The 27,655-nt window shown below is 43.7% G+C and overlaps 1 protein-coding gene across 1 annotated transcript in view; it reads right to left on the reverse strand.

Moving 5' to 3' along the window:
- Positions 1-27,655, reverse strand: part of LOC112237549 (multidrug and toxin extrusion protein 1-like) — a 54,728-nt gene that overhangs the window by 10,111 nt on the left and 16,962 nt on the right. Inside the window, exons 9-10 of the mRNA XM_042309808.1 lie at positions 23,252-23,365; positions 20,563-20,630 (exon numbers count right to left, since the gene is read on the reverse strand). Coding sequence (XP_042165742.1) covers positions 20,563-20,630; positions 23,252-23,365 — 182 coding nt within the window. The remainder of the gene's footprint in view (positions 1-20,562; positions 20,631-23,251; positions 23,366-27,655) is intronic.

Below are 27,655 nucleotides of genomic sequence, written 5' to 3' on the forward strand. Positions count from 1 at the left end.
TGTGATGTTACCATGGTAGCTAGCTGGTAGACAGTGTGATGTTACCATGGTAGCTAGCTGGTAGACAGTGTGATGTTACCTTGGTAGATAGCTTATAGACAGTGTGATGTTACCATGGTGGATAGCTGATAGACAGTGTGATGTTACCTTGGTAGATAGCTTATAGACAGTGTGATGTTACCATGGTAGCTAGTTGATAGACAGTGTGATGTTACCATGGTAGAGAGCTGATAGACAGTGTGTTGTTACCATGGTAGCTAGCTGATAGACATTGTGATGTTACCATGGTAGCTAGCTGATAGACAGTGTGATGTTACCAAGGTAGCTAGCTGGTAGACAGTGTGATGTTACCATGGTAGCTAGCAGATAAACAGTGTGATGTTACCATGGTAGTTAGCTGATAGACAGTGTGATGTTAGCATGTTAGCTAGTTGATAGACAGTTTGATGTTACCTTGGTAGATAGCTTATAGACAGTGTGATGTTAGCATGTAGGTGATGGTAGATAGCTGACAGATATTGTGATGTTACCATGGTTGATAGCTGATAGCCAGTGTGATGTTACCATGGTTGATAGCTGATAGACAGTGTGATGTTACCATGGTAGACAGCTGATAGACAGTGTGATGTTACCTTGGTAGATAGCTGATAGACAGTGTGATGTTACCATGGTAGCTAGCTGGTAGACAGTGTGATGTTACCATGGTAGCTAGCTGGTAGACAGTGTGATGTTACCTTGGTAGATAGCTTATAGACAGTGTGATGTTACCATGGTAGATAGCTGATAGACAGTGTGATGTTACCTTGGTAGATAGCTTATAGACAGTGTGATGTTACCATGGTAGCTAGTTGATAGACAGTGTGATGTTACCATGGTAGAGAGCTGATAGACAGTGTGATGTTACCATGGTAGCTAGCTGATAGACAGTGTGATGTTACCATGGTAGCTAGCTGATAGACAGTGTGATGTTACCAAGGTAGCTAGCTGGTAGACAGTGTGATGCTACCATGGTAGCTAGCAGATAAACAGTGTGATGTTACCATGGTAGTTAGCTGATAGACAGTGTGATGTTAGCATGGTAGCTAGTTGATAGACAGTTTGATGTTACCTTGGTAGATAGCTTATAGACAGTGTGATGTTAGCATGTAGGTGATGGTAGATAGCTGACAGATATTGTGATGTTACCATGGTTGATAGCTGATAGCCAGTGTGATGTTACCATGGTTGATAGCTGATAGACAGTGTGATGTTACCATGGTAGACAGCTGATAGACAGTGTGATGTTAGCATGGTAGCTAGTTGATAGACCGTTTGATGTTACCTTGGTAGCTAGCTGATAGACAGTGTGATGTTAGCATGTAGGTGATGGTAGATAGCTGATAGACAGTGTGATGTTAGCATGTAGGTGATGGTAGATAGCTGACAGATATTGTGATGTTAGCATGGTAGCTAGTTGATAGACAGTTTGATGTTACCTTGGTAGCTAGCTGATAGACAGTGTGATGTTAGCATGGTAGCTAGCTGATAGACACTGTGATGTTACCATGATAGATAGCTGATGGACAGTGTGATGTTACCATGGTAGTTAGCTGATAGACAGTGTGATGTTAGCATGGTAGCTAGTTGATAGACAGTTTGATGTTACCTTGGTAGCTAGCTGATAGACAGTGTGATGTTAACATGGTAGCTAGGAGATAGACAGTGTGATGTTACCATGGTAGATAGCTAATAGACAGTGTGATGATACCATGTAGGTGATGGTAGATAGCTGATAGACAGTGTGATGTTAGCATGTAGGTGATGGTAGATAGCTGATAGACAGTGTGATGTTAGCATGTAGGTGATGGTAGATAGCTGACAGATATTGTGATGTTACCATGGTTGATAGCTGATAGCCAGTGTGATGTTACCATGGTAGACAGCTGATAGACAGTGTGATGTTAGCATGGTAGCTAGTTGATAGACAGTTTGATGTTACCTTGGTAGCTAGCTGATAGACAGTGTGATGTTAGCATGTAGGATGATTAGCATGTAGGTAGAGATAGCTGATAGACAGTGTGATGTTAACATGGTAGCTAGCTGATAGACAGTGTGATGTTACCATGGTAGATAGCTGATAGACAGTGTGATGATACCATGTAGGTGTTGGTAGCTAGCTGATAGACAGTGTGATGTTACCATGGTAGATAGCTGATAGACAGTGTGATGTTAGCATGTAGGTGATGGTAGATAGCTGACAGATATTGTGATGTTACCATGGTTGATAGCTGATAGACAGTGTGATGTTACCATGGTAGATAGCTGATAGACAGTGTGATGTTAGCATGGTAGATAGCTGATAGACAGTGTGATGTTACCATGGTAGCTAGCTGATAGACAGTGTGATGTTAGCATGTAGGTGATGGTAGATAGCTGACAGATATTGTGATGTTACCATGGTAGATAGCTGATAGACAGTGTGATGTTAGCATGGTAGATAGCTGATAGACAGTGTGATGTTACCATGGTAGCTAGCTGATAGACAGTGTGATGTTAACATGATAGCCTGTTGATAGACAGTGTGATGTTACCATGGTAGCTAGCTGATAGACAGTGTGATGTTACCATGGTAGATAGCAAATAGACAGTGTGATGTTACCATGGTAGCTAGCTTATAGACAGTGTGATGTTACCATGGTAGCTAGTTGATAGACAGTGTGATGTTACCATGGTAGAGAGCTGATAGACAGTGTGATGTTACCATGGTAGCTAGCTGATAGACATTGTGATGTTACCATGGTAGCTAGCTGATAGACAGTGTGATGTTACCAAGGTAGCTAGCTGGTAGACAGTGTGATGCTACCATGGTAGCTAGCAGATAAACAGTGTGATGTTACCATGGTAGTTAGCTGATAGACAGTATGATGTTAGCATGGTAGCTAGTTGATAGACAGTTTGATGTTACCTTGGTAGATAGCTTATAGACAGTGTGATGTTAGCATGTAGGTGATGGTAGATAGCTGACAGATATTGTGATGTTACCATGGTTGATAGCTGATAGCCAGTGTGATGTTACCATGGTTGATAGCTGATAGACAGTGTGATGTTACCATGGTAGACAGCTGATAGACAGTGTGATGTTAGCATGGTAGCTAGTTGATAGACCGTTTGATGTTACCTTGGTAGCTAGCTGATAGACAGTGTGATGTTAGCATGTAGGTGATGGTAGATAGCTGATAGACAGTGTGATGTTACCATGGTAGCTAGCTGATAGACAGTGTGATGTTACCATGGTAGATAGCTGATAGACAGTGTGATGATACCATGTAGGTGTTGGTAGCTAGCTGATAGACAGTGTGATGTTAGCATGTAGGTGATGGTAGATAGCTGATAGACAGTGTGATGTTAGCATGTAGGTGATGGTAGATAGCTGACAGATATTGTGATGTTAGCATGGTAGCTAGTTGATAGACAGTTTGATGTTACCTTGGTAGCTAGCTGATAGACAGTGTGATGTTAGCATGTAGGTGATGGTGGATAGCTGATAGACAGTGTGATGTTACCATGGTAGCTAGCTGATAGACACTGTGATGTTACCAGGGTAGCTAGCTGATAGACAGTGTGATGTTACCATGATAGATAGCTGATAGACAGTGTGATGTTACCATGATAGATAGCTGATAGACAGTGTGATGTTACCATGGTAGTTAGCTGATAGACAGTGTGATGTTAGCATGGTAGCTAGTTGATAGACAGTTTGATGTTACCTTGGTAGCTAGCTGATAGACAGTGTGATGTTAACATGGTAGCTAGGAGATAGACAGTGTGATGTTACCATGGTAGATAGCTAATAGACAGTGTGATGATACCATGTAGGTGATGGTAGATAGCTGATAGACAGTGTGATGTTAGCATGTGTGATGGTAGATAGCTAGATAGACAGTGTGATGTTACCATGGTGATGGTAGATAGGTGATGGTAGATAGCTGATAGACAGTGTGATGTTACCATGGTGATGGTAGATAGCTGAGATATTGTGATGTTACCATGGTTGATAGCTGATAGCCAGTGTGATGTTACCATGGTAGACAGCTGATAGACAGTGTGATGTTAGCATGGTAGCTAGTTGACAGACAGTTTGATGTTACCTTGGTAGCTAGCTGATAGACAGTGTGATGTTAGCATGTAGGTGATGGTAGATAGCTGATAGACAGTGTGATGTTAACATGGTAGCTAGCTGATAGACAGTGTGATGTTACCATGGTAGATAGCTGATAGACAGTGTGATGATACCATGTAGGTGTTGGTAGCTAGCTGATAGACAGTGTGATGTTACCATGGTAGATAGCTGATAGACAGTGTGATGTTAGCATGTAGGTGATGGTAGATAGCTGACAGATATTGTGATGTTACCATGGTTGATAGCTGATAGCCAGTGTGATGTTACCATGGTAGCTAGCTGATAGACAGTGTGATGTTACCATGGTAGATAGCTGATAGACAGTGTGATGATACCATGTAGGTGTTGGTAGCTAGCTGATAGACAGTGTGATGTTAGCATGTAGGTGATGGTAGATAGCTGATAGACAGTGTGATGTTAGCATGTAGGTGATGGTAGATAGCTAATAGACAGATATTGTGATGTTAGCATGGTAGCTAGTTGATAGACAGTTTGATGTTACCTTGGTAGCTAGCTGATAGACAGTGTGATGTTACCATGGGTGATGGTGGATAGCTGATAGACAGTGTGATGTTACCATGGTAGCTAGCTGATAGACACTGTGATGTTACCAGGGTAGCTAGCTGATAGACAGTGTGATGTTACCATGATAGATAGCTGATAGACAGTGTGATGTTACCATGATAGATAGCTGATGGACAGTGTGATGTTACCATGGTAGTTAGCTGATAGACAGTGTGATGTTAGCATGGTAGCTAGTTGATAGACAGTTTGATGTTACCTTGGTAGCTAGCTGATAGACAGTGTGATGTTAACATGGTAGCTATAGAGATAGACAGTGTGATGTTACCATGGTAGATAGCTAATAGACAGTGTGATGATACCATGTAGGTGATGGTAGATAGCTGATAGACAGTGTGATGTTAGCATGTAGGTGATGGTAGATAGCTGATAGACAGTGTGATGTTAGCATGTAGGTGATGGTAGATAGCTGACAGATATTGTGATGTTACCATGGTTGATAGCTGATAGCCAGTGTGATGTTACCATGGTAGATAGCTGATAGCCAGTGTGATGTTACCATGGTAGATAGCTGATAGACAGTGTGATGTTACCATGGTAGCTAGCTGATAGACAGTGTGATGTTAGCATGTAGGTGATGGTAGATAGCTGATAGACAGTGTGATGTTAACATGGTAGCTAGCTGATAGACAGTTTGATGTTACCATGGTAGATAGCTGATAGACAGTGTGATGATACCATGTAGGTGTTGGTAGCTAGCTGATAGACAGTGTGATGTTACCATGGTAGATAGCTGAGAGACAATGTGATGTTAGCATGTAGGTGATGGTAGATAGCTGACAGATATTGTGATGTTACCATGGTAGATAGCTGATAGACAGTGTGATGTTAGCATGGTAGATAGCTGATAGACAGTGTGATGTTACCATGGTAGCTAGCTGATAGACAGTGTGATGTTAACATGATAGCTAGTTGATAGACAGTGTGATGTTACCATGGTAGCTAGCTGATAGACAGTGTGATGTTAGCATGTAGGTGATGGTAGATAGCTGACAGATATGTGATGTTACCATGGTAGATAGCTGATAGACAGTGTGATGTTACCATGGTAGATAGCTGATAGACAGTGTGATGTTACCATGGTAGATAGCTAATAGACAGTGTGATGTTACCATGGTAGATAGCTGATAGACAGTGTGATGTTACATGATAGCCTGTTGATAGACAGTGTGATGTTACCATGGTAGCTAACTGATAGAGTGTGATGTTACCATGGTTGAGCAAATAGATAGACTGTGTGATGTTACCATGGTAGCTACTTGATACACAGAGTGATGTTACCATGATAGATAGCTGATAGACAGTGTGATGTTAGCATGTAGGTGATGGTAGCTAGCTAATAGACCTTGTGATGTTACCATGGTAGCTAGTTGACAGACAGTGTGATGTTACCATGATAGCTAGCTGATAGACAGTGTGATGTTACCATGATAGATAGCTGATAGACAGTGCGATGTTACCATGGTAGACAGCTGATAGACAGTGTGATGTTACCATGGTAGATAGCAAATAGACAGTGTGATGTTACCATGGTAGCTAGCTAATAGACTGTGTGATGTTACCATGGTAGCTACTTGATACACAGAGTGATGTTACCATGATAGATAGCTGATAGACAGTGTGATGTTACCATGGTAGCTAGTTGATAGACAGTGTGATGTTACCATGGTAGCTAGTTGATAGACAGTGTGATGTTAGCATGTAGGTGATGGTAGATAGCTGATAGACAGTGTGATGTTACCAAGGTAGCTAGCTGATAGACAGTGTGATGTTAACATGGTAGCTAGCTGATAGACAGTGTGATGTTACCATGGTAGATAGCTAATAGACAGTGTGATGTTAGCATGTAGGTGATGGTAGATAGCTGATAGACAGTGTGATGTTAGCATGTAGGTGATGGTAGATAGCTGATAGACAGTGTGATGTTAGCATGTAGGTGATGGTAGATAGCTGACAGATATTGTGATGTTACCATGGTTGATAGCTGATAGCCAGTGTGATGTTACCATGGTTGATAGCTGATAGACAGTGTGATGTTACCATGGTAGACAGCTGATAGACAGTGTGATGTTAGCATGGTAGCGAGTTGACAGACAGTTTAATGTTACCTTGGTAGCTAGCTGATAGACAGTGTGATGTTAGCATGTAGGTGATGGTAGATAACTGATAGACAGTGTGATGTTAACATGGTAGCTAGCTGATAGACAGTGTGATGTTACCATGGTAGATAGCTGATAGACAGTGTGATGATACCATGTAGGTGTTGGTAGCTAGCTGATAGACAGTGTGATGTTACCATGGTAGATAGCTGAGAGACAGTGTGATGTTAGCATGTAGGTGATGGTAGATAGCTGACAGATATTGTGATGTTACCATGGTTGATAGCTGATAGACAGTGTGATGTTACCATGGTAGATAGCTGATAGACAGTGTGATGTTAGCATGGTAGATAGCTGATAGACAGTGTGATGTTAGCATGGTAGCTAGTTGATAGACAGTTTGATGTTACCTTGGTAGCTAGCTGATAGACAGTGTGATGTTAGCATGTAGGTGATGGTAGATAGCTGACAGATATTGTGATGTTACCATGGTTGATAGCTGATAGACAGTGTGATGTTCCCATGGTAGATAGCTGATAGACAGTGTGATGTTAGCATGGTAGATAGCTAATAGACAGTGTGATGTTACCATGGTAGCTAGCTGATAGACAGTGTGATGTTAACATGATAGCCTGTTGATAGACAGTGTGATGTTACCATGGTAGCTAACTGATAGACAGTGTGATGTTACCATGGTAGATAGCAAATAGACAGTGTGATGTTACCATGGTAGCTAGCTAATAGACTGTGTGATGTTACCATGGTGGCTAACTGATAGACAGTGTGATGTTAGCATGTAGGTGATGGTAGCTAGCTAATAGACAGTGTGATGTTAACATGATAGCTAGTTGATAGACAGTGTGATGTTACCATGATAGATAGCTGATAGACAGTGCGATGTTACCATGGTAGACAGCTGATAGACAGTGTGATGTTACCATGATAGATAGCTGATAGACAGTGTGATGTTACCATGGTAGATAGCTGATAGACAGTGTGATGTTACAATGGTAGCTAGCTAATAGACTGTGTGATGTTACCATGGTAGCTAGTTGATACACAGTGTGATGTTACCATGGTAGTTAGCTGATAGACAGTGTGATGTTAGCATGGTAGCTAGTTGATAGACAGTTTGATGTTACCTTGGTAGCTAGCTGATAGACAGTGTGATATTACCATGGTAGCTAGCTGATAGACAGTGTGATGTTACCATGGTAGCTAGCTGATAGACAGTGTGATGTTAACATGTAGGAGATGGTAGCTAGCTGATAGACAGTGTGATGTTACCATGGTAGATAGCTGATAGACAGTGTGATGATACCATGTAGGTGATGGTAGCTAGCTGATAGACAGTGTGATGTTAGCATGTAGGTGATGGTAGATAGCTGATAGACAGTGTGATGTTACCATGGTAGCAGCTGATAGGTGATGTTACCATGTAGATAGCTGACAGATATTGTGATGTTACCATGGTTGATAGCTGATAGCCAGTGTGATGTTACCATGGTAGATAGCTGATAGACAGTGTGATGTTACCATGGTAGACAGCTGATAGACAGTGTGATGTTAGCATGGTAGCTAGTTGACAGACAGTTTAATGTTACCTTGGTAGCTAGCTGATAGACAGTGTGATGTTAGCATGTAGGTGATGGTAGATAACTGATAGACAGTGTGATGTTAACATGGTAGATAGCTGATAGACAGTGTGATGATACCATGGTAGATAGCTGATAGACAGTGTGATGTTACCATGGTAGATAGCTGATAGACAGTGTGATGTTAGCATGGTAGATAGCTGAGAGACAGTGTGATGTTAGCATGTAGGTGATGGTAGATAGCTGATAGACAGTGTGATGTTAGCATGTAGGTGATGGTAGATAGCTGACAGATATTGTGATGTTACCATGGTAGATAGCTGATAGACAGTGTGATGTTACCATGGTAGATAGCTGATAGACAGTGTGATGTTACCATGGTAGATAGCTGATAGACAGTGTGATGATACCATGTAGGTGTTGGTAGCTAGCTGATAGACAGTGTGATGTTACCATGGTAGATAGCTGAGAGACAATGTGATGTTAGCATGTAGGTGATGGTAGATAGCTGATAGACAGTGTGATGTTAGCATGTAGGTGATGGTAGATAGCTGACAGATATTGTGATGTTACCATGGTAGATAGCTGATAGACAGTGTGATGTTACCATGGTATCTAGCTGATAGACATTGTGGTGTTACCATGTAGGTGATGGTAGCTAGCTAATAGACTGTGTGATGTTACTATGATAGATAGCTGATCGACAGTGTGATGTTACCATGGTAGCTAGCTGATAGACAGTGTGATGTTACCATGATAGATAGCTGACAGACAGTGTGATGTTACCATGGTAGATAGCAAATAGACAGTGTGATGTTACCATGATAGCTAGTTGATAGACAGTGTGATGTTACCATGATAGATAGCTGATAGACAGTGTGATGTTACCATGGTAGCTAGCTGATAGACAGTGTGATGTTAGCATGTAGGTGATGGTAGCTAGCTAATAGACCGTGTGATGTTACCATGGTAGCTAGTTGATAGACAGTGTGATGTTACCATGGTAGCTAGCTGATAGACAGTGTGATGTTACCATGGTAGATAGCTAATAGGCAGTGTGATGTTACCATGATAGATAGCTGATAGACAGTGTGATGTTACCATGGTAGCTAGTTTATAGACAGTGTGATGTTACCATGGTAGACAGCTGATAGACAGTGTGATGTTAGCATGTAGGTGATGGTAGCTAGCTAATAGACTGTGTGATGTTACCATGGTAGCTAGTTGATAGACAGTGTGATGTTACCATGGTAGCTAGCTGAAAGACAGTGTGATGTTACCATGGTAGCTAGCTGATAGACAGTGTGATGTTACCATGGTAGATAGCTGATAGACAGTGTGATGTTACCATGGTAGATAGCTAATAGGCAGTGTGATGTTACCATGATAGATAGCTGATCGACAGTGTGATGTCACCATGGTAGCTAGCTGAAAGACAGTGTGATGTTACCATGGTAGCTAGCTGAAAGACAGTGTGATGTTACCATGGTAGATAGTTGATAGACAGTGTGATGTTACCATGGTAGCTAGCTGATAGACAGTGTGATGTTACCATGGTAGATAGTTGATAGACAGTGTGATGTTAGCATGTAGGTGATGGTAGCTAGCTAATAGACAGTGTGATGTTATAATGGTAGCTAGCTGATAGACAGTGTGATGTTACCATGGTAGCTAGCTGATAGACAGTGTGATGTTGCCATGATAGATAGCTAATAGACTGTGTGATGTTACTATGATAGATAGCTGATCGACAGTGTGATGTTACCATGGTAGCTAGCTGATAGACAGTGTGATGTTACCATGATAGATAGCTGACAGACAGTGTGATGTTACCATGGTAGATAGCTAATAGACAGTGTGATGTTACCATGATAGCTAGTTGATAGACAGTGTGATGTTACCATGGTAGATAGCTGATAGACAGTGTGATGTTACCATGGTAGCTAGCTGATAGACAGTGTGATGTTAGCATGTAGGTGATGGTAGCTAGCTGATAGACAGTGTGATGTTACCATGGTAGATAGCTGATAGACAGTGTGATGTTACCATGGTAGATAGCTGATAGACAGTGTGATGTTACCATGTAGGTGTGGTAGCTAGCTGATAGACAGTGTGATGTTACCATGGTAGATAGCTGAGAGACAGTGTGATGTTAGCATGGGTGATGGTAGATAGCTGATAGACAGTGTGATGTTAGCATGTAGGTGATGGTAGATAGCTGATAGATATTGTGATGTTACCATGGTAGATAGCTGATAGCAGTGTGATGTTACCATGGTAGATAGCTGATAGACAGTGTGATGTTACCATGGTAGATAGCTGATAGACAGTGTGATGTTAGCATGTAGGTGATGGTAGATAGCTGACAGATGTGATGTTACCATGGTAGATAGCTGATAGACAGTGTGATGTTACCATGGTAGATAGCTGATAGACAGTGTGATGTTACCATGGTAGATAGCTGATAGACAGTGTGATGTTAGCATGGTAGCTAGCTGATAGACAGTTTGATGTTACCATGGTAGCTAGCTGATAGACAGTGTGATGTTAGCATGTAGGTGATGGTAGATAGCTGACAGATTACCATGGTAGCTAGATGTGATGTTACCATGGTAGCTAGCTGATAGACAGTGTGATGTTACCATGGTAGATAGCTGATAGACAGTGTGATGTTACCATGGTAGCTAGCTGATAGACAGTGTGATGTTAGCATGTAGGTGATGGTAGCTAGCTAATAGACCGTGTGATGTTATCATGGTAGCTAGCTGATAGACAGTGTGATGTTACCATGGTAGCTAGCTGATAGACAGTGTGATGTTACCATGGTAGATAGCTGATAGACAGTGTGATGTTACCATGGTAGCTAGCTGATAGACAGTGTGATGTTACCATGGTAGCTAGCTGATAGACAGTGTGATGTTACCATGATAGCTAGTTGATAGACAGTGTGATGTTACCATGATAGATAGCTGATAGACAGTGTGATGTTACCATGGTAGATAGCAAATAGACAGTGTGATGTTACCATGGTAGCTAGCTGATAGACAGTGTAATGTTACCATGTAGGTGATGGTAGCTAGCTAATAGACAGTGTGATGTTACCCAATAGATAGCTGATAGACAGTGTGATGTTACCATGGTAGCTAACTGATAGACAGTGTGATGTTACCATGGTAGATAGCTGATAGACAGTGTGATGTTACCATGGTAGCTAGCTGAAAGACAGTGTGATGTTACCATGGTAGCTAGCTGAGCTGAAAGACAGTGTGATGTTACCATGGTAGATAGTTGATAGACAGTGTGATGTTACCATGGTAGCTAGCTGATAGACAGTGTGATGTTACCATGGTAGATAGTTGATAGACAGTGTGATGTTACCATGTTAGATAGTTGATAGACAGTGTGATGTTACCATGGTAGCTAGTTGATAGACAGTTGATGTTACCATGGTAGCTAGCTGATAGACAGTGTGATGTTAGCATGTGGTGATGGTAGATAGCTGACAGATATTGTGATGTTACCATGGTAGATAGCTGATAGACAGTGTGATGTTACCATGGTAGATAGCTGATAGACAGTGTGATGTTACCATGGTAGATAGCTGATAGACAGTGTGATGTTACCATGGTAGCTAGCTTGATAGACAGTGTGATGTTACCATGGTAGCTAGCTGAAAGACAGTGTGATGTTAGCATGTAGGTGATGGTAGCTAGCTAATAGACAGTGCGATGTTACCATGGTAGACAGCTGATAGACAGTGTGATGTTACCATGGTAGTTAGCTGATAGACAGTGTGATGTTAGCATGTAGGTGATGGTAGCTAGCTAATAGACCGTGTGATGTTATCATGGTAGCTAGTTGATAGACAGTGTGATGTTACCATGGTAGCTAGCTGATAGACAGTGTGATGTTACCATGGTAGATAGCTGATCGACAGTGTGATGTCACCATGGTAGCTAGCTGAAAGACAGTGTGATGTTACCATGGTAGCTAGCTGAAAGACAGTGTGATGTTACCATGGTAGATAGTTGATAGACAGTGTGATGTTACCATGGTAGCTAGCTGATAGACAGTGTGATGTTACCATGGTAGATAGTTGATAGACAGTGTGATGTTAGCATGTAGGTGATGGTAGCTAGCTAATAGACCGTGTGATGTTATAATGGTAGCTAGCTGATAGACAGTGTGATGTTAACATGGTAGCTAGCTGATAGACAGTGTGATGTTACCATGGTAGATAGCTAATAGGCAGTGTGATGTTGCCATGATAGATAGCTAATAGACTGTGTGATGTTACTATGATAGATAGCTGATCGACAGTGTGATGTTACCATGGTAGCTAGCTGATAGACAGTGTGATGTTACCATGATAGATAGCTGACAGACAGTGTGATGTTACCATGGTAGATAGCAAATAGACAGTGTGATGTTACCATGATAGCTAGTTGATAGACAGTGTGATGTTACCATGATAGATAGCTGATAGACAGTGTGATGTTACCATGGTAGCTAGCTGATAGACAGTGTGATGTTAGCATGTAGGTGATGGTAGATAGCTGATAGACAGTGTGATGTTAACATGGTAGCTAGCTGATAGACAGTGTGATGTTACCATGGTAGATAGCTGATAGACAGTGTGATGTACCATGTAGGTGTTGGTAGCTAGCTGATAGACAGTGTGATGTTACCATGGTAGATAGCTGATAGACAGTGTGATGTTAGCATGTAGGTGATGGTAGATAGCTGATAGACAGTGTGATGTTAGCATGTAGGTGATGGTAGATAGCTGACAGATATTGTGATGTTACCATGGTAGATAGCTGATAGACAGTGTGATGTTAGCATGGTAGATAGCTGATAGACAGTGTGATGTTAGCATGTAGGTGATGGTAGATAGCTGACAGATATTGTGATGTTACCATGGTTGATAGCTGGTAGACAGTGTGATGTTACCATGGTAGATAGCTGATAGACAGTGTGATGTTAGCATGGTAGATAGCTGATAGACAGTGTGATGTTAGCATGTTAGCTAGTTGATAGACAGTTTGATGTTACCTTGGTAGCTAGCTGATAGACAGTGTGATGTTAGCATGTAGGTGATGGTAGATAGCTGACAGATATTGTGATGTTACCATGGTTGATAGCTGATAGACAGTGTGATGTTACCATGGTAGATAGCTGATAGACAGTGTGATGTTAGCATGGTAGATAGCTGATAGACAGTGTGATGTTACCATGGTAGCTAGCTGATAGACAGTGTGATGTTAACATGATAGCTAGTTGATAGACAGTGTGATCTTACCATGATAGATAGCTGATAGACAGTGTGATGTTACCATGGTAGATAGCTGATAGACAGTGTGATGTTACCATGGTAGATAGTTGATAGACAGTGTGATGTTAGCATGTAGGTGATGGTAGCTAGCTAATAGACCGTGTGATGTTATAATGGTAGCTAGCTGATAGACAGTGTGATGTTAACATGGTAGCTAGCTGATAGACAGTGTGATGTTACCATGGTAGATAGCTAATAGGCAGTGTGATGTTGCCATGATAGATAGCTGATAGACAGTGTGATGTTACCATGGTAGCTAACTGATAGACATTGTGATGTTACCATGGTAGATAGCTGATCGACAGTGTGATGTTACCATGGTATCTAGCTGATAGACATTGTGGTGTTACCATGTAGGTGATGGTAGCTAGCTAATAGACTGTGTGATGTTACTATGATAGATAGCTGATAGACAGTGTGATGTTACCATGGTAGATAGCTGACAGACAGTGTGATGTTACCATGGTAGATAGCAAATAGACAGTGTGATGTTACCATGATAGCTAGTTGATAGACAGTGTGATGTTACCATGATAGATAGCTGATAGACAGTGTGATGTTAGCATGTAGGTGATGGTAGATAGCTGATAGACAGTGTGATGTTACCATGGTAGCTAGCTGATAGACAGTGTGATGTTACCATGGTAGATAGCTGATAGACAGTGTGATGATACCATGTAGGTGTTGGTAGCTAGCTGATAGACAGTGTGATGTTACCATGGTAGATAGCTGAGAGACAGTGTGATGTTAGCATGTAGGTGATGGTAGATAGCTGATAGACAGTGTGATGTTAGCATGTAGGTGATGGTAGCTAACTGATAGACATTGTGATGTTACCATGGTAGATAGCTGATCGACAGTGTGATGTTACCATGGTATCTAGCTGATAGACATTGTGGTGTTACCATGTAGGTGATGGTAGCTAGCTAATAGACTGTGTGATGTTACCATGGTAGATAGCAAATAGACAGTGTGATGTTACCATGATAGCTAGTTGATAGACAGTGTGATGTTACCATGATAGATAGCTGACAGACAGTGTGATGTTACCATGGTAGATAGCAAATAGACAGTGTGATGTTACCATGATAGCTAGTTGATAGACAGTGTGATGTTACCATGATAGATAGCTGATAGACAGTGTGATGTTACCATGGTAGATAGCTGATAGACAGTGTGATGTTAGCATGTAGGTGATGGTAGCTAGCTAATAGACAGTGTGATGTTACCATGGTAGATAGCTGATCGACAGTGTGATGTCACCACGGTAGCTAGCTGAAAGACAGTGTGATGTTACCATGGTAGATAGTGGATAGACAGTGTGATGTTAACATGGTAGCTAGCTGATAGACAGTGTGATGTTACCATGGTAGATAGCTAATAGGCAGTGTGATGTTGCCATGATAGATAGCTGATAGACAGTGTGATGTTACCATGGTAGCTAACTGATAGACATTGTGATGTTACCATGGTAGATAGCTGATCGACAGTGTGATGTTACCATGGTATCTAGCTGATAGACATTGTGGTGTTACCATGTAGGTGATGGTAGCTAGCTAATAGACTGTGTGATGTTACTATGATAGATAGCTGATCGAAAGTGTGATGTTACCATGGTAGCTAGCTGATAGACAGTGTGATGTTAGCATGTAGGTGATGGTAGATAGCTGATAGACAGTGTGATGTTAGCATGTAGGTGATGGTAGATAGCTGACAGATATTGTGATGTTACCATGGTTGATAGCTGATAGCCAGTGTGATGTTACCATGGTAGATAGCTGATAGACAGTGTGATGTTAGCATGGTAGATAGCTGAGAGACAGTGTGATGTTAGCATGTAGGTGATGGTAGATAGCTGATAGACAGTGTGATGTTAGCATGTAGGTGATGGTAGATAGCTGACAGATATTGTGATGTTACCATGGTTGATAGCTGATAGCCAGTGTGATGTTACCATGGTAGATAGCTGATAGACAGTGTGATGTTAGCATGGTAGATAGCTGATAGACAGTGTGATGTTAGCATGTAGGTGATGGTAGATAGCTGACAGATATTGTGATGTTACCATGGTTGATAGCTGATAGACAGTGTGATGTTACCATGGTAGATAGCTGATAGACAGTGTGATGTTAGCATGGTAGATAGCTGATAGACAGTGTTATGTTAACATGATAGCTAGTTGATAGACAGTGTGATGTTACCATGGTAGATAGCTGATAGACAGTGTGATGTTAGCATGGTAGATAGCTGATAGACAGTGTGATGTTACCATGGTAGCTAGCTGATAGACAGTGTGATGTTAACATGATAGCTAGTTGATAGACAGTGTGATGTTACCATGATAGATAGCTGATAGACAGTGCGATGTTACCATGGTAGACAGCTGATAGACAGTGTGATGTTACCATGGTAGATAGCTGATAGACAGTGTGATGTTACCATGGTAGATAGCTAATAGACAGTGTGATGTTACCATGGTAGCTAGCTGATAGACAGTGTGATGTTAACATGATAGCCTGTTGATAGACAGTGTGATGTTACCATGGTAGCTAACTGATAGACAGTGTGATGTTACCATGGTAGATAGCAAATAGACAGTGTGATGTTACCATGGTAGCTAGCTAATAGACTGTGTGATGTTACCATGGTGGCTAACTGATAGACAGTGTGATGTTAGCATGTAGGTGATGGTAGCTAGCTAATAGACCTTGTGATGTTACCATGGTAGCTAGTTGACAGACAGTGTGATGTTACAATGGTAGCTAGCTGATAGACAGTGTGATGTTACCATGGTAGATAGCAAATAGACAGTGTGATGTTACCATGGTAGCTAGCTAATAGACTGCGTGATGTTACCATGGTAGCTACTTGATACACAGAGTGATGTTACCATGATAGATAGCTGATAGACAGTGTGATGTTACCATGGTAGCTAGTTGATAGACAGTGTGATGTTACCATGGTAGCTAGCTGATAGACAGTGTGATGTTACCATGGTAGATAGCTGATAGACAGTGTGATGTTACCATGGTAGCTAGCTGATAGACAGTGTGATGTTACCATGGTAGCTAGCTGATAGACAGTGTGATGATACCATGTAGGTGATGGTAGATAGCTGACAGATATTGTGATGTTACCATGGTTGATAGCTGATAGCCAGTGTGATGTTACCATGGTTGATAGCTGATAGACAGTGTGATGTTACCATGGTAGACAGCTGATAGACAGTGTGATGTTAGCATGGTAGCGAGTTGACAGACAGTTTAATGTTACCTTGGTAGCTAGCTGATAGACAGTGTGATGTTAGCATGTAGGTGATGGTAGATAACTGATAGACAGTGTGATGTTAACATGGTAGCTAGCTGATAGACAGTGTGATGTTACCATGGTAGATAGCTGATAGACAGTGTGATGATACCATGTAGGTGTTGGTAGCTAGCTGATAGACAGTGTGATGTTACCATGGTAGATAGCTGAGAGACAGTGTGATGTTAGCATGTAGGTGATGGTAGATAGCTGATAGACAGTGTGATGTTACCATGGGTGATGGTAGATAGCTGACAGATATTGTGATGTTACCATGGTTGATAGCTGATAGCCAGTGTGATGTTACCATGGTAGATAGCTGATAGACAGTGTGATGTTAGCATGGTAGATAGCTGATAGACAGTGTGATGATACCATGTAGGTGTTGGTAGCTAGCTGATAGACAGTGTGATGTTACCATGGTAGATAGCTGAGAGACAGTGTGATGTTAGCATGTAGGTGATGGTAGATAGCTGATAGACAGTGTGATGTTAGCATGTAGGTGATGGTAGATAGCTGACAGATATTGTGATGTTACCATGGTAGCTAGCTGATCGACAGTGTGATGTTACCATGGTATCTAGCTGATAGACATTGTGGTGTTACCATGTAGGTGATGGTAGCTAGCTAATAGACTGTGTGATGTTACTATGATAGATAGCTGATAGACAGTGTGATGTTACCATGGTAGCTAGCTGATAGACAGTGTGATGTTACCATGTTAGATAGCTAATAGACAGTGTGATGTTACCATGGTAGATAGCAAATAGACAGTGTGATGTTACCATGATAGCTAGTTGATAGACAGTGTGATGTTACCATGATAGATAGCTGATAGACAGTGTGATGTTACCATGGTAGCTAGCTGATAGACAGTGTGATGTTAGCATGTAGGTGATGGTAGCTAGCTAATAGACCGTGTGATGTTACCATGGTAGCTAGTTGATAGACAGTGTGATGTTACCATGGTAGCTAGCTGATAGACAGTGTGATGTTACCATGGTAGATAGCTAATAGGCAGTGTGATGTTACCATGATAGATAGCTGATAGACAGTGTGATGTTACCATGGTAGCTAGTTTATAGACAGTGTGATGTTACCATGGTAGACAGCTGATAGACAGTGTGATGTTAGCATGTAGGTGATGGTAGCTAGCTAATAGACTGTGTGATGTTACCATGGTAGCTAGTTGATAGACAGTGTGATGTTACCATGGTAGCTAGCTGAAAGACAGTGTGATGTTAGCATGTAGGTGATGGTAGCTAGCTAATAGACTGTGTGATGTTACCATGGTAGCTAGTTGATAGACAGTGCGATGTTACCATGGTAGACAGCTGATAGACAGTGTGATGTTACCATGGTAGATAGCTGATCGACTGTGTGATGTCACCATGGTAGCTAGCTGAAAGACAGTGTGATGTTACCATGGTAGCTAGCTGAAAGACAGTGTGATGTTACCATGGTAGATAGTTGATAGACAGTGTGATGTTACCATGGTAGCTAGCTGATAGACAGTGTGATGTTACCATGGTAGATAGTTGATAGACAGTGTGATGTTAGCATGTAGGTGATGGTAGCTAGCTAATAGACCGTGTGATGTTATAATGGTAGCTAGCTGATAGACAGTGTGATGTTAACATGGTAGCTAGCTGATAGACAGTGTGATGTTACCATGGTAGATAGCTAATAGGCAGTGTGATGTTGCCATGATAGATAGCTAATAGACTGTGTGATGTTACTATGATAGATAGCTGATCGACAGTGTGATGTTACCATGGTAGCTAGCTGATAGACAGTGTGATGTTACCATGATAGATAGCTGACAGACAGTGTGATGTTACCATGGTAGATAGCAAATAGACAGTGTGATGTTACCATGATAGCTAGTTGATAGACAGTGTGATGTTACCATGATAGATAGCTGATAGACAGTGTGATGTTACCATGGTAGCTAGCTGATAGACAGTGTGATGTTAGCATGTAGGTGATGGTAGATAGCTGATAGACAGTGTGATGTTAACATGGTAGCTAGCTGATAGACAGTGTGATGTTACCATGGTAGATAGCTGATAGACAGTGTGATGATACCATGTAGGTGTTGGTAGCTAGCTGATAGACAGTGTGATGTTACCATGGTAGATAGCTGAGAGACAGTGTGATGTTAGCATGTAGGTGATGGTAGATAGCTGATAGACAGTGTGATGTTAGCATGTAGGTGATGGTAGATAGCTGACAGATATTGTGATGTTACCATGGTTGATAGCTGATAGCCAGTGTGATGTTACCATGGTAGATAGCTGATAGACAGTGTGATGTTAGCATGGTAGATAGCTGATAGACAGTGTGATGTTAGCATGTAGGTGATGGTAGATAGCTGACAGATATTGTGATGTTACCATGGTTGATAGCTGATAGACAGTGTGATGTTACCATGGTAGATAGCTGATAGACAGTGTGATGTTAGCATGGTAGATAGCTGATAGACAGTGTGATGTTAGCATGGTAGCTAGTTGATAGACAGTTTGATGTTACCTTGGTAGCTAGCTGATAGACAGTGTGATGTTAGCATGTAGGTGATGGTAGATAGCTGACAGATATTGTGATGTTACCATGGTTGATAGCTGATAGACAGTGTGATGTTACCATGGTAGATAGCTGATAGACAGTGTGATGTTAGCATGGTAGATAGCTGATAGACAGTGTGATGTTACCATGGTAGCTAGCTGATAGACAGTGTGATGTTAACATGATAGCTAGTTGATAGACAGTGTGATGTTACCATGATAGATAGCTGATAGACAGTGTGATGTTACCATGGTAGATAGCAAATAGACAGTGTGATGTTACCATGGTAGCTAGCTGATAGACAGTGTAATGTTACCATGTAGGTGATGGTAGCTAGCTAATAGACCGTGTGATGTTACCATGGTAGCTAGTTGATAGACAGTGTGATGTTACCATGGTAGCTAACTGATAGACAGTGGGATGTTACCATGGTAGATAGCTGATCGACAGTGTGATGTCACCATGGTAGCTAGCTGAAAGACAGTGTGATGTTACCATGGTAGCTAGCTGAAAGACAGTGTGATGTTACCATGGTAGATAGTTGATAGACAGTGTGATGTTACCATGGTAGCTAGCTGATAGACAGTGTGATGTTACCATGGTAGATAGTTGATAGACAGTGTGATGTTAGCATGTAGGTGATGGTAGCTAGCTAATAGACCGTGTGATGTTATAATGGTAGCTAGCTGATAGACAGTGTGATGTTAACATGGTAGCTAGCTGATAGACAGTGTGATGTTACCATGATAGATAGCTGATAGACAGTGTGATGTTACCATGGTAGCTAGCTGAAAGACAGTGTGATGTTACCATGGTAGATAGTTGATAGACAGTGTGATGTTACCATGGTAGCTAGCTGATAGACTGTGTGATGATACCATGTAGGTGATGGTAGCTAGCTGATAGACAGTGTGATGTTACCATGTAGGTGATGACAGCTAGCTGATAGACAACAGACTGAGCCCCCAACTCCACCTCACTGATAAGACCTAAGAGAGGGGAGAGGCAGAAGATGGGAAGATAAGGAGAGATGAAGAAATGGGAGAGGGGAGAGATGGAGAGAGAAGGGGACATAGGGAGAGAGGGAAGATACATAAGATAGAGAAGGGAAGGGGGAAGAGAGAAAGGGAGAGAGAATGTAGAGAGACAGGAGAGAATCGAGAGTGGGAAGATATGGAGAGAGGGGAGATCAGGAGAGAGACGAGAGAGGAGAAAGAGGGAGAGGGAGAGGGAGAGAGGAGAAATAGAGAGAGGGGGTGTGAGGCAGAGGGAAATAGAGGGAAGATATGGAGAGAGGGGTGATGAGGAGGGAAAGGGAAGATATGGAGAGGGGTGATGAGAAGAGAGGGGTGATGAGGAGAGGTGTGATGAGAAGAGAGGGGTGATGACAAGAGAAAGGGAAGATATGGAGAGAGGGGGATGAGGAGAGAGGGGAGAGGGAGATGGAGAGAAAGGAAGATATGGAGAGGGGTGATGAGAAGAGAGGGGTGATGAGGAGAGGTGTGATGAGAAGAGAGGGGTGATGAGGAGAGGGGTGATGAGAAGAGAAAGGGAAGATATGGAGAGAGGGGGATGAGGAGAGAGGGGAGAGGGGAGATGAGGAGAGAAAGGAAGATATGGAGAGAGGGGTGATGAGGAGAGCGTGATGATATGGAGAGAGAGGTGATGAGGAGAGAGTGATGAGAAGAGAGGGGTGATGAGGAGAGAGGGGTGATGAGAAGAGAGAGGTGATGAGGAGAGAGGTGATGAGGAGAGAAAGGGAAGATATGGAGAGAGGGGTGATGAGGAGAGAGTGATGATATGGAGAGAGGGGTGATGAGGAGAGAGTGATGATATGGAGAGAGGGGTGATGAGGAGAGAGTGATGATATGGAGAGAGGGGTGATGAGGAGAGAGTGATGATATGGAGAGAGGGGTGATGAGGAGAGAAAGGGAAGGTATGGGGAGAGGGGTGATGAGGAGAGAGTGATGATGAGGAGACGGGGTGAGGGGTGATGAGGAGAGAGTGATGATGAGGAGACGGGGAGAGGGGAGATGAGGAAAGAAAGGGAACATATGGAGAGAGTGATGATAAGGAGACGGGGAGAGCGGGGAGAGCGGAGAGAGAGTGGAGAGAGGAGAGCGGGGAGAGAGTGGAGAGAGGAGAGCGGGGGAGAGAGGAGAGCGGGGAGAGAGGAGAGCGGGGAGAGAGGGAGAGAGGAGTGAGGGGAGAGAGGGGGAGAGAGGAGAGCGGGGAGAGAGGGGAGAGGGAGAGCGGGGAGAGAGGAGAGCGGGAGAGAGGAGAGCGGGGAGAGAGGAGAGCGGGGAGAGAGGGGAGAGAGGAGAGCGAGGGAGAGAGGAGAGTGGGGAGAGAGGGGAGAGGAGAGCAGGGAGAGAGGGGAGACAGGGGGAGAGAGGAGAGCAGGGAGAGAGGGGAGAGAGGAGAGCAGGGAGAGAGGGGAGAGAGGGAGAGCGGGGAGAGAGTGGAGAGAGGAGAGAGAGAGGAGAGGGGGAGAGAGGAGAGCAGGGAGAGAGTGGAGAGAGGAGAGCGGGGAGAGAGGGAGAGAGGAGAGCGGGGAGAGAGGGGAGAGAGAGGAGATTTAGGGAGAGGGAGAGAGAGGAGAGCGGGGAGAGAGTGGAGAGTGGAGAGCGGGGAGAGAGGAGAGAGGAGAGCGGGGGAGAGAGGGAGCGGGGAGAGAGGAGAGCGGGGAGAGAGGAGAGAGCGGGGAGAGAGTGGAGAGATTTATTGTCAGCGGGGAGAGAGGAGAGCGGGGAGAGAGTGGAGAGAGGAGAGCGGGGAGAGAGTGGAGAGAGAGGAGAGCGGGAGAGAGTGGAGCGGGGAGAGAGTGGAGCGGGGAGAGAGGAGAGCGGGAGAGAGTGGAGCGGGGAGAGAGTGGAGCGGGGAGAGAGGGCGTGGGGAGAGAGTGGAGAGAGGAGAGCGGGGAGAGAGTGGAGAGAGGAGAGCGGGGAGAGAGGAGAGAGAGAGGGGAGAGAGGGAGAGAGGGAGTGGGGAGAGAGGAGAGAGAGAGAGAGTGGGGGAGAGAGGAGAGCGGGGAGAGAGGAGAGAGGAGAGTGGGGAGAGAGGGAGAGCGGGGAGAGAGGGAGAGAGGAGAGCGGGAGAGAGAGAGAGAGAGGGGAGAGAGGGGAGAGAGGAGAGCGGGGAGAGTAGAGCCGAACATATTGAAAAGTCACCTTGTTCTATAGATTTACATTGTTATCAAAACGCCAGTGTAAACCTACACTGAACACAGCCCTTATTTGAAGTGTTTTTAAAATCCCCTATGTGAAAAATTCATTGTGGAAAAACAATTGGACCCATTTCCCTGTTTGGCTGCTAGGTTTTATGGGTATTATGACACTTCCAGTGTGGGGCTGTATATATGGAATAGGGCAGAAACTTTCCCAAACTTGGTCCTAGGGACCCCAAGGGGTGCACATTTAGGTTATTGCCCTAACACTAAACAGCTGGAATCATCATGAAGCTTTGATCATTTAAATCAGCTGTGTAATGTTGGGGCATAAACTAACCGTGCACCCCTTGGGCTCCCAGCGACCAACATTTGGGAAACGCTGGAATAGGGTGCCATTTTGGACATAGGCAGAATTATTCTTATTATGATATACAACAGTACCTGCCAGGAAACCGCCGATCTCATAGGTCCACCATTCCAGACACAGCATTAGCATACTTGGGATGGCCAGTGTGATGAACTGACCCCACTCCTGCAGGCAGTCAGCTGACCAACCTAGGGGTAAGAGGTCAGGGTGAGGAACTGACCCCATTCCTGCAGGCAGTCAGCTGACCAGCCTAGGGGTAAGAGGTCAGGGTGAGGAACTGACCCCATTCCTGCAGGCAGTCAGCTGACCAACCTAGGGGTAAGAGGTCAGGGTGAGGAACTGACCCCATTCCTGCAGGCAGTCAGCTGACCAACCTAGGGGTAAGAGGTCAGGGTGAGGAACTGACCCCATTCCTGCAGGCAGTCAGCTGACCAGCCTAGGGGTAAGAGGTCAGGGTGAGGAACTGACCCCATTCCTGCAGGCAGTCAGCTGACCAACCTAGGGGTAAGAGGTCAGGGTGAGGAACTGACCCCATTCCTGCAGGCAGTCAGCTGACCAACCTAGGGGTAAGAGGTCAGGGATCACCCCCACCAATAGAAACGTCTCAGAATGCGTAGATGGCAGGTTAGTGGAGTGAAACAGGACCTGTCATGCTTGGTCCATTAAGATCTGGCCCATATTAGAGCCATGCTAGCATCACTAGCTAGTTGATACAGAACCTTTGATATGGCAGGTTAGTGGAGTGATACAGAACCTTTGAGATGGCAGGTTAGAGGTGATACAGAACCTTTGAGATGGCAGGTTAGAGGTGATACAGAACCTTTGATATGGCAGGTTAGAGGTGATACAGAACCTTTGATATGGCAGGTTAGAGGTGATACAGAGCCTTTGATATGGCAGGTTAGAGGTGATACAGAACCTTTGAGATGGCAGGTTAGGGGTGATACAGAACCTTTGATATGGCAGGTTAGAGGTGATACAGAACCTTTGATATGGCAGGTTAGAGGTGATACAGAACCTTTGAGATGGCAGGTTAGAGGTGATACAGAACCTTTGAGATGGCAGGTTAGTGGAGTGAAACAGGACCTTTGATATGGAAGGTTAGAGGTGATACAGAACCTTTGAGACGGCAGGTTAGAGGTGATACAGAACCTTTGAGACGGCAGGTTAGAGGTGATACAGAACCTTTGAGACGGCAGGTTAGAGGTGATACAGAACCTTTGAGACGGCAGGTTAGAGGTGATACAGAACCTTTGAGATGGCAGGTTAGAGGTGAAACAGAACCTTTGATATGGAAGGTTAGAGGTGATACAGAACCTTTGAGACGGCAGGTTAGAGGTGATACAGAACCTTTGATATGGAAGGTTAGAGGTGATACAGAACCTTTGAGACGGCAGGTTAGAGGTGATACAGAACCTTTGAGATGGCAGGTTAGAGGTGATACAGAACCTTTGAGATGGCAGGTTAGAGGTGATACAGAACCTTTGAGATGGCAGGTTAGAGGTGATACAGAACCTTTGATATGGCAGGTTAGTGGAGTGATACAGAACCTTTGATATGGCAGGTTAGAGGTGATACAGAACCTTTGATATGGAAGGTTAGAGGTGATACAGAACCTTTGAGATGGCAGGTTAGAGGTGATACAGAACCTTTGATATGGAAGGTTAGAGGTGATACAGAACCTTTGAGACGGCAGGTTAGAGGTGATACAGAACCTTTGAGATGGCAGGTTAGAGGTGATACAGAACCTTTGAGATAGCAGGTTAGTGGAGTGATACAGAACCTTTGATATGGCATGTTAGTGGAGTGATACAGAACCTTTGATATGGCAGGTTAGTGGTGATACAGAACCTGTGATATGGCAGGTTAGAGGTGATACAGAACCTTTGATATGGAAGGTTAGAGGTGATACAGAACCTTTGAGACGGCAGGTTAGAGGTGATACAGAACCTTTGATATGGAAGGTTAGAGGTGATACAGAACCTTTGAGACGGCAGGTTAGAGGTGATACAGAACCTTTGAGATGGCAGGTTAGAGGTGATACAGAACCTTTGAGATAGCAGGTTAGTGGAGTGATACAGAACCTTTGAGATGGCATGTTAGTGGAGTGATACAGAACCTTTGATATGGCAGGTTAGTGGTGATACAGAACCTGTGATATGGCAGGTTAGAGGTGATACAGAACCTTTGAGATGGCAGGTTAGAGGTGATACAGAACCTTTGAGACGGCAGGTTAGAGGTGATACAGAACCTTTGAGACGGCAGGTTAGAGGTGATACAGAACCTTTGAGATGGCAGGTTAGAGGTGAAACAGAACCTTTGAGATGGCAGGTTAGAGGTGATACAGAACCTTTGATATGGAAGGTTAGAGGTGATACAGAACCTTTGAGACGGCAGGTTAGAGGTGATACAGAACCTTTGAGATGGCAGGTTAGAGGTGATACAGAACCTTTGAGATAGCAGGTTAGTGGAGTGATACAGAACCTTTGAGATGGCATGTTAGTGGAGTGATACAGAACCTTTGATATGGCAGGTTAGTGGTGATACAGAACCTGTGATATGGCAGGTTAGAGGTGATACAGAACCTTTGAGATGGCAGGTTAGAGGTGATACAGAACCTTTGAGACGGCAGGTTAGAGGTGATACAGAACCTTTGAGACGGCAGGTTAGAGGTGATACAGAACCTTTGAGACGGCAGGTTAGAGGTGATACAGAACCTTTGAGATGGCAGGTTAGAGGTGAAACAGAACCTTTGAGATGGCAGGTTAGAGGTGATACAGAACCTTTGAGATAGCAGGTTAGTGGAGTGATACAGAACCTTTGAGATGGCAGGTTAGTGGAGTGATACAGAACCTTTGATATGGCAGGTTAGAGGTGATACAGAACCTTTGAGATGGCAGGTTAGAGGTGATACAGAACCTTTGATATGGCAGGTTAGAGGTGATACAGAACCTTTGAGATGGCAGGTTAGTGGAGTGATACAGAACCTTTGAGATAGCAGGTTAGAGGTGATACAGAACCTTTGATATGGCAGGTTAGTGGAGTGATACAGAACCTTTGAGATGGCAGGTTAGAGGTGATACAGAACCTTTGAGATGGCAGGTTAGAGGTGATACAGAACCTTTGATATGGCAGGTTAGAGGTGATACAGAGCCTTTGAGATGGCAGGTTAGATGTGATACAGAACCTTTGATATGGCAGGTTAGAGGTGATACAGAACCTTTGAGATGGCAGGTTAGAGGTGATACAGAACCTTTGAGATGGCAGGTTAGAGGTGATACAGAACCTTTGATATGGCAGGTTAGAGGTGATACAGAGCCTTTGAGATGGCAGGTTAGAGGTGATACAGAACCTTTGATATGGCAGGTTAGAGGTGATACAGAACCTTTGAGATAGCAGGTTAGAGGTGATACAGAACCTTTGAGATGGCAGGTTAGTGGAGTGATACAGAACCTTTGATATGGCAGGTTAGAGGTGATACAGAACCTTTGAGATGGCAGGTTAGAGGTGATACAGAACCTTTGATATGGCAGGTTAGAGGTGATACAGAACCTTTGAGATGGCAGGTTAGAGGTGATACAGAACCTTTGAGATGGCAGGTTAGAGGTGATACAGAACCTTTGAGATGGCAGGTTAGAGGTGAAACAGAACCTTTTACTGTAGGGTTTCTCAATCCTGATCCTTAGCACTCAGCCCTAGTGCTACACACCGGATTCAAACTTAAGGCTTGATGATACATTGATTAGTTGAATCAAGTATGTTAGTGCTACGGCCAAAACCAGAAGTGTGCATCCCTTTGGGTTCCCAGGAGCAGGATTGGGAAACCCTATAGTGCATGGGAACAGAACAGACTGCTACTCCTCTCTCAGATAGATGATCTGTTCACACACAGTTGGACTCTGGCCTGGGACCGGAGCTCAAATACAACCTCAACATTATAGACCATCTCTGACCAAACTACAACTAAAGGTGACCAGTTATGTCATAACATGAACAAAGCCTTCCTGTTCTGACCTCCCTCCCAGGTGGTTAAAGAGTAGCCTTGTGATATAACATCTCCTGTCACGTATTACTATTACACTGAGACACTAGGGTCAATTTAGGCTGACCAGGAGAGGACATCTGCCCTGAGATCACTGCTTTTCAGGGTACGTGGTAGGGGCTAGGTCGTAGTGGCTTGGGGAAGGTGCTGGGGGTTAGGGAGTAGTGGCTAGGGGAAGGTGCTGGGGATTAGGGCGTAGTGGCTAGGGGAATGTGCTTGGGATCAGGTCGTAGTGGCTAGGGGAATGTGCTAGGGATTAGGGCGTAGTGGCTAGGGAATGTGCTAGGGATTAGGGCGTAGTGGCTAGGGGAATGTGCTAGGGATTAGGGCGTAGTGGCTAGGGTAAGGTGCTGGGAATTAGGGCGTAGTGGCTAGGGGAATATGCTGGGGATTAGGGCGTAGTGGCTAGGGGCTAGTGTTTAGGTAATAGGTGCTT

This window comes from Oncorhynchus tshawytscha, linkage group LG30 (genome assembly GCF_018296145.1).
Source record: "Oncorhynchus tshawytscha isolate Ot180627B linkage group LG30, Otsh_v2.0, whole genome shotgun sequence".
In the NCBI taxonomy this organism is placed as follows: Eukaryota; Metazoa; Chordata; class Actinopteri; order Salmoniformes; family Salmonidae; genus Oncorhynchus; species Oncorhynchus tshawytscha.